This window comes from Apostichopus japonicus, chromosome 1 (genome assembly GCF_037975245.1).
Source record: "Apostichopus japonicus isolate 1M-3 chromosome 1, ASM3797524v1, whole genome shotgun sequence".
In the NCBI taxonomy this organism is placed as follows: Eukaryota; Metazoa; Echinodermata; class Holothuroidea; order Aspidochirotida; family Stichopodidae; genus Apostichopus; species Apostichopus japonicus.
Window position 1 is genome coordinate 1,968,609 of NC_092561.1, and position 13,045 is coordinate 1,981,653.

Below are 13,045 nucleotides of genomic sequence, written 5' to 3' on the forward strand. Positions count from 1 at the left end.
AGAAACTTAATTATTCTCTGTGTGTGACATTCACCATAGATATACAGTATGTAGTAAGCGTAGTTAGCGAGACTGGCACGCTGATAAGTGAACCAGTCTTCAGTTAATTATGATCTGCTTGGTAAAAGTCTCAGGTCAAACTGGTCAGTGATTACATTAAGTGTATCTATATGTACTGTATATCAACTGGCGTGACAACGTGTGGAAGGAGGAAATTGTTCCATCCAGCTGGACGAATGGACGATGCAAATAAATGGCAAGTCTAAGGCAGAACACACAGCTATCGCTACTATATCATGTCAGACTTTTGACTGACTCTATTCAGCAGACTTGTAGCAAGTCCAAACTTGTAAAAGTACTTGTGTATTAAACTCACATTTAAATGGACTTGTACTCACACTGGTAGCATTTTGGAATGTTACAGTAGTATCTAGATACTCAGTACTACAATGAGAGTAAGTACTAATATGTGTACTCATAACCAGGGGAAGTCTACTGCTAGTTGTACTTGCATGTGTTGTTGACACCTTAGTACAGTACAACTCGGTTACGGTATGTACAGTAAACTAAATTTAAAATCCTTACTACCATGAAACAGAACGTTCTGGCAGTTACTAAGCCTTTTCAAATGACAGTGTTTGTTAATGCCTGCACACTGTAGTTATAGTACTACAGGTCTATTTGTACATTTATTGATATGAAACATTGCATGGTACGCTGCGACTGTATGTTATAAAATGTATTCGTTAATGCCAGTTCATGTTCTGCAACCACTACCAGCAATAAGAACATAGCAAGTACTGTACACATAAAGCAATATAAAGTGACAGGCAAAATAATTTAAGAAAGATAGATAAATAAAAAGCATTTAGCCCAGCTTCTATGTATGTATACATGTCAAATTAACATATGTACAGTAGAAGTAGACATACATGTACAGATGGGCTTTGATCCAAGAAAAGTGATAAAATATCTTATTACAACAAAGCAATATCTACTGTACAGACACACCAAATGGATGAATTCATCGCACTTGTGGTGTCACAACGTACTGTAGAAAGAGACCTTCAGTTTGCTCTTAAAGGGACAACCGACAAGACTTTGAGATCTGTTATCCCCTTGACCCCCCCCCCCCGCCCTCCAAACACCAAAAACCGTCAACATTTCTAGCAAACCCATCCTTAATTTAGTAGTTAACTTGGCCGCACCTCTCTCTGCCTTTCTTGTAATCTTCAATGGGGTGAGATTTTTTATCTGGTTAACCAGAATTAAGCTCTTTCCTGGTGGAAAAGATGACTTCAGGCCAAGTTTTAGCCTTGAAATGATTATATAGTACGAGGAAAAGAACAAACTTGAATGCTAATACCGTTTCTATAGCTAATGCAGTTTTTCAAGATATTCAGCTTTCAAATTAAAAATGTCTGGTATGCTCCTTTAAGGCTCAATTGATGAAGACACTGGCTCCTCAGTGCAGACCTAAATTTTTTTAGCAATTGCTTTACAAATTTGTTCTGTGGGGTAAGTCAATCAAAATCGTCATTTAAGACGTAAGAACAACAGTGTACTCTTGGATGACTTGCAACACCCTTTGCCCAAGTTTACAAATTTTAAATGCATTTTATAGATGGCCATAAAAGTAATAAACGTGTTGCTATTGACATTTTGCGTTGTGTTAGACTAGGTCACCTATCAATTTAATAAATGATAAGCCTCAGATGTTCAAAGGAGCATTTCTCAAAAACTAAAAGGGATCTACGGAAATACGACCGTGACTGACAAACAATGTTTTCCAACGGTCCAGAGCATACCAACATTAACGTCATGCCTCATGGCATCCTCTGACTACAGTTTGTTCACCTATGATCGGTACAATGCCCAAGATGCACATTAAATATTGCAAAACAGTCAAATATATGTAGCAGTGACTATTACGTAAATATAAAATAGATTTAATTCTTTTTACAGTCATACTGACCTAAAATCAGAAATAAAGAATATTGTTTAATTAACTGTAGTTTGAAAGACTCGAAGGGTTGTAAATTAACTTTACACCTTGCTGACGAGAGGGACAATGGAACACCACTAGTATGACCCATTTATACTGTACAACAGTTTAGAACGAAACTCTGGGGTAAATGGCTACTGTAAGGCAATGTTAACCCTCACTTTCCTTGACCTGTTTTTAGCTCCATCCAAGGAGAAAAACTGCTGGTAGAATCAGAGATATTACAGATTAGTTTTCACAGTTGTTTGCTTTAATATTGATCGTAGAGTTGTATATGGGTTTCTCAATATAATTACTGTACATTTACAGATTTATGGATACAGGAGTTAGCTGGGAAAATACTGAGAAATGGTAACCAATTATTAAAAAGAGTTCTCACTACTGGAGATAGACGAAAGACTGTTTTTATGTTTTTATGGTAGGCTAACATAGAAAGTGAAAATATCTTGGATCTAAATTTACTTCCAATGGTATCACCATTATGCAATTGAGTACCTTTAATTTGGTAAAAAATGCTCAAAGGTGAGGGGGATCTCACCAGTATGCCCTTCTATATTGGTTACACTTTTCAGGCAAATCGTTAGTCCCCCTTCACCCCCCCGCCTCCCACTCAACGTCAAATTGGGCTCCTATGCCCATGAATATTTAACACGATAAAAGAGCTAGCCTTTCCAAGTAAAAGCCTTACATTGCTGTACGAGATACAGTATATTGCAGATTTACTGTAGGTAATTTTTAACAGGTCAATAAATGAGCAGTTGGTGATTAACTACAAGCTGTGTAACCTCCAACATCAAACAGACCCCTATAAATATATTTGCACAATAATAAATAATTTCCCGTCACTGAGGATGAGGGTTAGCTTTGTTCTGTATATACCGTATTTTATACAAAGTGACCTTCTCAAGATGAAACCTGCTTTACACCATCTGGGCTGTGTACTTTAGTCCTTGAATTACCACTAAATACACAATAAACAGGTAATAAAGACAAACCTTAGTAGATGTACTGGGTTATTTCTTATGTATATACATATGGAATATTCCATCTCCTAAATAGTCACATGCCATACATATCTAATGTATGATCCAACCGATTAGGAGTGGCTGTGGGAGGCCAATTGGGCAGTAATCAAAACAGTTGTAGTTCCTTTTTCACTTTCAAGTTTACCATACTAACTTCTCTCCCCCAACCCCCCCCCCCTCACCCAACCCACCCCTTTCCAACATACACACAGCAGTGAGAAATGTAATATGTTCCAAATTTTGTAGAAATTTTGTTCCAAGTCTTGAATTTTCAAGATTGTAGATAAGACTAACTGTACTTCATGAATCTTTGCACTTTTTAGTATGGTACTGTACAGTGCAGTTATTTGACCATTTCGCATCTATAATACTTTCAATTACTTTGCAATGTGATAATGAATAAGTTATTCCCTGCACACATACACAGACACAAACATACAGACAGACAGACAGACGTACAAAAATAATTACAATTGGTACAGCAGAATGTTACCCAAGGACTTACAGTAAATATCTGTACTGTACCAAAGTCCTTGTTTGAGTCCATCCTACTGTACGATATGGCCAGTATACCATTTAATTTTCACCTTGACTTTGAGTCCTGTAGGATATATACTGTATATTTAACTGTCGGGACAAACACTATTAAACTTTTAAGAGGTTACTTAAAATGTAAATTGGTCTAAATGGTGACATTTCGATCAAAGTTGCCAAAAAGAGCCACAACGTTATGAACGTACTTCCTACTGTGTAGCTAGGGTTTCAATTAGTGTTGCGCCGATATTACCAATATCGGTTTTGGCCGATATCCGATATTATCATCCCAATATCGGTCCGATACCGATACCGATACCGATATTTTTTAACAGACAAAATAAAGGCAAAATCGTACTTTTAGTCATGCATACATTCACAAATAAATCTTCAAGTAAACAACAAAATATGGTGTTTTGTGTTCCTTTTGTCCTAAGTTGAAAAGAATGACTTTTTTCCTGATTTTGAAAAAGAGAATTATAATTGAAATCCAGCCAGAATCTTTTTCACTGCAGCGCTGCACGCGATAATAAAATGGACGCAGTAAATGTGAGCCTTAACATCGTAAAGACTTACAAGTAGCTATAGTGTTAACGTATGCTTGCAAAATTGCATCTTAATTAGGTTACGAACTGTCGATCACAATGTAAAAATGATAATTTATTGAGTTTATACTCAATGTACAACTTATTCACTTGACCGTATAGAGAAGAAAAAAACTGAAAATCAGTAGAGAAATGACCAATTGTGTACGGAAAGTAAGGTGGTACACCTTTCAAATATTACGAAAGATCGAACAAAACACTTTCGAAAAATTCACGCAAAACTGGCATATCGTACTAAATGCAACTAATGTCATGTAAACAAGGCTCTAGTGCATCCATTTATGAATATACCGTAAGACCACATCTGTTTTTAAGCGGGGGAAAAAAGAAAGTATTTTCTAGAATTTCCAAAAATACGGAAAAAATAATATCCTACCATAGTTAATTGTATAGCAAATAGCCTAACCACCTCGGCGGTTACGGATCTCACGTAACTGAAAAGTTCCCTGGCAACTTGCCAAAAAATGTTAACAAACAGGTGTTACACAGGGGATGAGCTTACAGTGTGTTTGGGAAGGTACCTGGGAAAATTCGCAGCACATGTACGGCGGTAGTTGGGTATAGGGTTAAACACCGCAGTTGTAAAAATGTACGCATTGTGCACGCTATTCATTGTTAGGCAGTCTAGAGACAGGGCTTTGCTGAACGTTGTTTGTTTCATAATATCGGAAGTTTTGTAAGTTGCACTTTTTAAAGATTGAAAGACAGATTAAATCTCTTTTCATTTTATAACATAATATAGCTACTCTAACTTGTCATTTTAAAATTTTCGTCTGTTTCGTGACAATTTAAATAAGAAAATTATTTTGCATACTCAACTGCGATTTTTTTTTTATCGCCAGACACGCAAAAAAAAGCCAATTTTTCGGGGCTTTATCCCCCAGGATCCCCACAAGGGGTTCTACCCCATGACCCCACCAAGGCCCTAAGGCGGGCCCCTGGACACTACGCCTTTTATGCTCGCGTGCTCGGCGTGTTCGCTGGGCGAACACCGGCGGGAAATCGGCAGTGTGTTCGCGGAAAATTAAAAGTGCAGTTATGCATCATGTTCAAGGTTTTCACGGAGGCCTTGGAGAAAATGAATGGTTAGTACAGTACAGTGTATACATGCTGCACTAATGCTATGTGTAGGCCAAGGTTCACGAAGGTCATTGGTTATATTCGCGCGCCGTAGACGTGTTTTAGAGGTTACGGAGGGTCAGGTTTCCATGGATATTAATCGAAAATGAATAAGAGTTTAACTGACGCTAAAGAAATGGATCGTCTTGGGCAGATTAACAAATCATTGCAAGTATAAATAAGTAGCTCTGCTGTGAAAAAAAAGTTCAATATCGGCTTGCTGTTATCGGCAATTAGGCAAAATTTTACCGATACCGATATGCTGCCGATATTGCAAATATCGGCCGATACCGATATTGAAAACGATTATCGGCGCAACACTAGTTTCAATGAAATACTTTTCCCATGCAGTGACCATTAACAGCATATTTTGCCAGAACTTTCAAATTAGGCAAAATATCATCACAGAAAAATCAGGTCTACAGTCATTTTTGTTTTCCAAGTAACTTACCCTGTAAGTGCTGTACTGTACCATTTTCAAAGTTTTGTAGTTATGTTGTGTTTGTCAATCTTTCTATGCAAAATTAGATGCAAATATTTTTTTTGTGATAAAGATAAACTCATACTGGATCCTTCCCTTACTTAAACAATCAGTCTGATGTTACATTACATGTACAGGGATGAGCCTGGGGTAAAAAAAAAATTGCAGAACTTTGCAAAAATAGCGGTATGGGCTCCAGTTTGCATATATACTACAGTGTGTTAGGATATAGTTTTTGTCCCTTGGAGTTTGGATATCCATAGGTAATGAAAAACATGCGAACGACGGATCAATTGATACAACGCTGTTGTTAGAAATTCATTGAATTGAGAGGTGTAAATCTCGGAGGTAGAAAATATTCCGCGAATTCGCGGAAAAAGCTCATGCCTGCATGTATTAGTTCAGACAGTCAGACGAACGGAAGGATGGCCCTGCCTCTTTAATTTATGGATCCTCCTGGAGGAATACTCACGAAGGTAACAGGTTGGATCTGATTATTTCTATGAGCCCCATCGAAGGATCCATCTGGGCATAAACACATGCAAGCACAGCGGTTAGAACCGCTAACCACGTAGCCGGACTCACTGGGTACGTATTCCGATGCATACGATTCTGAATAAAAATAAATAAAACAACGGTGAAAAGTGGAAACAATAATTACTAGCAGTTTCAGAGATGGCTGTACACTAAGTATATAAATATATTCAAACTTACTGTAGAATTTATGGTAGACCAATTGACTGCTAAGGTTGTGGGGATACAGGTAAGGGAGGAGGGAAGTAAATTTGCAGAATACTGGACTAAAATATTAATAAAACAACAGTAAAAAGTGGAAACAATAATTACTAGAAGCTTCAGAGTTGGCTGTAAACTAAGTAAATAAATATTCCAAAACTTACTGTAGAACTTACAATAGAACAAGAGTGTAAATGTTGTGGGGGGACAGGGAGGAGTGAAGTAAATTTGCAGAAAATTGGACTAAAATACAAATTGTGTGGAGGAGACTAACATTTCCATTACTTCCATAAGCAATGGTCGTTCCTCTGATATTTTCCTCCACATATCTCTTTCCGTAATGTTTTTTTGCTACTGTATTTATAAAGGTTGGTGAACCCAAGCCTTTGAGAAGGACATGCACTGTTTACCTTTCAAAGTCAGACAAAATTTACATTGGCACGAGGTCTATTTACAGGAAAGATTATATCAAGGGATTACTACATTGTGACTCACTACTTAAAATAGATTCCTCACTAGTTATGCAATCATTTGCAGTGTTTCTGACCTTTGTACACCCCGCCATTCAGATCTATCATAACCTACTGGACTTTATCCGAGATTTGCATAACAAGAAAACAAACAAAAAGTAAAGTGTTACTGATACAGTCTACACTACTAGACACTACTACAGTACAGTATATAGTCACATGGCTTGGAGATCTTTGGACTGATGCCAAAACGGATACTATACAGTCTAACAGATATAAAAACAACATAAAAATGTTGAAATTGATTAGATTTATGGGATAAAAGAAACCTACTTGAGACTTGATCTATTAACAACATCAATTAATCATGTGTCATATCAGGGATTTTGCAAAATACATAACAAAGTTTATTGCTTGTCGTTGTTGATTATATTGTGAGTGTGTGTGTACTGACTACAGAGGGCAATATTCTTCTCCCTTCTCCCTACTCCATCCCCCCACCCCCCCCCCCAACATTTTCTACTCCACATAAATGTGACTTGACATCAAACATTAACAGTGCTTAATTAATTTTTCTTTGTCTCTTGGGGAGGATGATTCCAAAATCCAATACACAAAGAGTCGGTTTTATAAAATCTTGGGGCTGCCCCTGAATTCAGGATAAATTATTCACTGATTTCTACTCTACACATATCCTTTTACAATTCAGAATGGGAGCTGTTGCATAAACATTGTAAACTGTGATACTGTTGACTGAGACTTTAGGAAACCTATTACCCGTTTGCTGTGGTTTCCATTCCTGTGTTGAAACCAAATAAATCACTTGTTACCAAACAAAAGGATAGTGGGGGGGGTGACTTAATATGAAATAACATTCTGTACGATTCAAATTCACAAGTTGTTAATACCAGGAATGGTTAGAAAATGTTCCCCTTTCATCACTCTAAAACAAACTTTCAAACTGTTATTGACTCAACCTACTTTATTCTGAACTTTTGTAAACTACATCCTAGGTATAATCTGGATCTGAATCAAATTCAACCATTCAAACTTGGTGTTCTAATAATCGCAAATAACAAAGCACACTTTTTTTTTTCAATTAACACGCTGCACTGCTTCTTCAGTATCCCTGTGAACAGGTGTAAAGTATTTAAAGGGGGATATGGAGGGGGGATTTACATCCCCACTTTTTTGTCTTAAATCCATACAAAATTTGTTATTCACACAATCTTTCATTTAGATCTAATTTATTTATAGTCTAGACAATACCACAAAATTCCCACAAAGCCTCACAATATCTCAAGCATCGTTCATTCACACTTGAGCACAGAGAGGTCACAACAGTGACAACACCATAAAGTAGAACTTTTAGGTTCATAATATATACATATCCAGTGTCATGCTAGAAATTATTCATCCATAACACACTGTGATTGAAAATATGAAATAAACACAAGAATTTCATGACGATGAAACTGTTCTACTCGTTTTATATATAGCCAGTACAGGATCCTGGTATATTTTAATTGAACCATACATGGACTTGCACTCCCTTTCTTCAGCACTTCACCTCCCTCCCCCCACCCCTTCCCCCACCTCTTTCATTTTTACTAAGTTCTAGAGGTAGCACCAGAGGATTCATTCTGGGGTTGGGAGGGAGAGGGGTGGAGGGGGGAAGAGGTAGTGTGAACAAACTTTAAACAGACATGTGACTTTGCTTTGAGGGGACAACCACCAATTTACCTCAAAATGCTAGATTATAAAATGATACTACCCACCCCCACCCCATCCCCTGGGGCTCCACAATCCTTGTCTATTACCAAGTGAGCCCATGCAGATACCTACTGAACCAATGTTGAGCACAATGAGTTATGTACAGTCCAAACTGAGGTGTGGTAACTACTACATACAACAAAAATGTTTAAAATACTGTACAGTCAAAATAATGATTCACCTGCAATCTTTTCAGCTTCTTGATCCAGGTTCGCCTTCCTGTCTGGTAGATTTCCTTGAGCATTTCATGATTGACATCGAGATCAATCTTACCCTCATGGGTGATGGTGAACTTTAGGGCCACCGCCTGGTGGGCCTCCGCCATTCTCTACCGGCTTCCGTCAGCTATGGCACTTGCTATATTTAAGGCCCTCCTACCGATCGATCGACTGTGTGGGGTGGCAAAGGTTACAAATGATGAAATGAAAAACATTAAATTTACGGAGTTATTTATATACTTAGAGTAACAATAGACCATTAAACAAAGAAGACGAAGCTTATAATGTACAGTCATATCAAACTGTCTATGGCGATGTCTGTGTAGTTTGTGTGGATTTTAATGTGTTTATGGGCATGGCTTATCACTGCATACAGTCAACTACAGAGTGCAAAAGTTACTTAAATATATACTGAACAAGTGAACAGCAGACAATTTAAAGGGGAAAAAACAAAGAAAACATTGCACCTGTGATACTAATGTCACTTACGAATCCCTATTTTCCTGGTCTTGTCACATGTATCATGTTTTCATCCAGTGACTTGCTGTTCTAATGTACACACTTATAATGCATTGCGTACAAACAGTATGTACTTATATTTTGTATTAAATGGAGTGTTGTGCACAGCTTTATGACCTATATACAGCAAGACATGCTCTGGCTGTGTTTCATGAATTGTGCAAAAACATACAACAAATTTCAGACAATCAACAAGAATAGATAAAGAACTGGGCTTTGGTCCAAAGTTCACTAAGTATTTTGATATGAATCACAGTGACTGTATCACATTTGTGATTATTTTTGGCTTGCTGTTATCATGTTATGTGGACATGTCTGTCTGTCTGTCTGCTGTCTGCTGGCAAGTAAACAACGGACTATATATACATGTGGCTACAGCTACGACTTCTACAGCATGATAGTTCAGCTTTGTTTATATGGATGCAAAGAGTCACAGCTTTAATATCAAAGGCGCAGGGCATAATTTGTCCGGTATGCTATGCATAATGGGCAAGATCTATACCAATTTTATTGTACACAAGAAACAGAGTATTTTGTAACCTGGGAACATTCAGAGGTTTGAAAACTGAACTATACAAAACTCAAGCACTAATTATTCCCTGCAACGGATGCTGTAGATTACACAAAAGGTACAGCATATCAGACATAGGTCTATTAGGAAACTGGTCCCATGGACCAACGTTCAATGGTCTTAACTTCACTACTTGCTATGAACCCTGTAACCTGCACATGTATGTATGAATCCTGTAACCTGCACATGTATGCATACAATTTGTTAGTTTATTTTCAAGGGTAAGAAAGTAATTAATTTCATTGAAATTTCTCAAGAGCACTATGAACAATGAACATGTAACTGACACGGCCTCTGAGTGAGTAAATATGTTATCTTTAAATGCATTTGGTTAATTCCAGGTATAGCACACCACCAAACAAACAATTGAGTCACAAGTCACATGAGCTCTTCCCGAACCTACCAGCATTTTCTCTCTCTTCTGTTGCCGTCCGGTCTCTTTGCCGTCTGCTCAAGTTGCAATTGTGTACACATTGCCGATTAAACTGCCCCGTGCAGACCAGATGTTTAAAACTATGTTTTTATACCTAGATATTTCCATTCATCTTCAGAGAGATCACTTCATATTGACTATTGGGGGCAAGAGAGTGGGGGCGGAGGGGGGGGGGGGGTGAAGAGAGGTACCATGGGGATTGGGATTCAATTTTCAAATGGTACTGTCAATCTTTTGCATAATATGTATGACCACGCATTATAATAACATACATGAAACTGAGCTGGAAAATCATTTTGTTCAAGCCTCAATGAAATCCATGGCACTGAATAAAGGAGATACAGTAATGTTATATGGCAAGTTTAACAGCAAAAAGGCAAATATCTGTGATTGTGCAGTGCAGATAAAAAGGGGGGGGGGGGGTACTTATTGGGCCAAATTTGTTCCAGTTGCAGAGACATTGAACACTGAAATTATTCATAATTTAGTTTATTTCGATAGAAGTGCCTTGCACAGTAACCAGTGACATCACATACATGGCCAACACAGAAAGGCCGTCTTTGTTTTGTTTTTCAGTTTATTTATCACAACTGGAACTTGATATACATCTGACATTACTACAAAAGATATGCCTCACAGTGGTTTTGAATATAAATTTCCAAAAATTCTATCCAGTTTTAGAACACAACAAGGAAGTTACAGCAAACTTGTATTGCTTGGTAAAATTGCGTCTTCCTGACTGTGATATGGGTTTACTGTGTATACATGAAACAGCAGACCTGTGCCATACATCTATTTTGGTATTTGTGCAACTATTTCCTGTTACAACCAGAAGACCCTTCCATTGACTGAACAAAACTTCCTGCTTAGTCTACATGAATGGGTAACTCCAGGTGGCTTTCAATGTACGTATGTATGTAATTTAGATCCTCCTGCAAGCAGGAACTTGCGAAGAAGCCATCATTGGCTTATCAAAGCCGCAAGCTGACCGAAGTCAGTCTCTTAGATTCATAATTAACATTGTGGGTTAATATGACCCATTTAACATGCTGAACCTTGAAGATCAACAAAAGTGATGAGAGACATTTCAGTGTTGGTCCCCAAACTAAGGGTAAGTGAGCCACGGAAGAAATACAGTGGGACAGGATATTTCCAGACATCAAAAAAATTTATCTACAGCATTCAGTCTGTCAACAGAGATCTCTTAAGTTATTTATAAACATAAATATTCAGTTTCATAGTCCATAGCTAATGTTCATGCATTCAGAGGATCGTTTTCCTTAGGGGGTGGGGGGGGAACGGTGATCGATCATGACTCAGTACTCGTGAACGATCCTGGGTTGTGGGTCTAAGAATTAGCAGACTGCTGCATTACAGTATACTACAGAAGGTACTGTTACATAATTCAAGCACAATACAGCATATTAGATACATACATAGATATTCAGTGTGTGGAATGTGGTGAGACAAATTACTGTGTTCATGCCACGATCTCTAACTATGAGGTTGCTTCCCAAAATGGGTTGCCAGGCTTTGATGGTGGGTTCACAGTGATGAAATTTGGTTTGATCTACAGACACTGTAGAGTGACAGTGCAATGGTTTGTAGGGTTGTGTGTCAAGAAACACAAAGGTAAAATATCATTCATGATCAGTAAACGATGTTTCCAATAGAATCTGACAAAAAATGTCCTCTTCGTGACTTGGTAATTCTCCAGTTTTGACAAAGGTGTGTTTGCAGTTCTTAACTTATTTCGGTCAATGTGTAATCAGCTTGCAATCACATGTATTAATTAGAATGACCTATCACAACAGATTACACATATATATTGGGTGATTTTAGGCCTTCGTCATACATAGAAAATATAGAAAATAGTGGCTAGCCTTGGCCATAGGCCAAACTCAATACAGGCCTAAGTTAACTTAACCTAGTTTGTGAATTACAACGAGGATTATACTGGCTAACGCCTTTTCATTGATACAAAATTACTTCCCCGAAGACAAACATTTTATCGCCACCCTTACTTACCGATTGTCTTCGTAATATACCAATCAGTTCCAGATGAAAGTGCGTTTGTTTCCTATATGCGATACAATGTTTTTTAATGTTAAATTTGCAGTCAACTTACATACACATGGTTTTCTTGTTGTATGTGTAAGTTCCCGGCGTTATGTATTTGTTAGTTCCTCGAATAACTACGTCACTATTGAGCCATTCCATTATTGTATTTTGAGAGGGGAAAAATATAGTATTACAATTATTTTGTCCTATTGCTTCTTTATATCAGTAATTTTGATACTTGAATTTTCATTGTTAAGAACTTTAATAATATTTTAAATTTTCTAAATTACTAATTGTTAAGTTTTATGAATAATATAAATATATATTATCAAACTATTACCTATATTTTCACTTCCCGTTTTGGAGGCTTGGTCGAGGACGATAATGGGCGTATCTAGCGCGAGCTGCATGGTTTGTTTACTATAAGTGACCTACAGATGACTTTCACATTCTCTTCACTGTATAACTATAATGCAACAAAACTACTCTACGGATT

At 37.4% G+C, this 13,045-nt stretch overlaps 1 protein-coding gene across 2 annotated transcripts in view; it reads right to left on the minus strand.

Moving 5' to 3' along the window:
- LOC139976956 (carnitine O-palmitoyltransferase 1, liver isoform-like) overlaps nt 1-12,672 on the minus strand; it is a 40,431-nt gene extending 27,759 nt beyond the window's left edge. For both annotated transcript variants that reach the window (XM_071985983.1, XM_071985912.1), the window contains exons 1-3: nt 12,517-12,672; nt 8,929-9,136; nt 6,242-6,381 (exon numbers count right to left, since the gene is read on the minus strand). In XM_071985983.1, coding sequence (XP_071842084.1) covers nt 6,242-6,381; nt 8,929-9,072 — 284 coding nt within the window. In that variant the 5' untranslated portion in view covers nt 9,073-9,136; nt 12,517-12,672. The remainder of the gene's footprint in view (nt 1-6,241; nt 6,382-8,928; nt 9,137-12,516) is intronic.
- Nucleotides 12,673-13,045: the final 373 nt, after the last annotated feature.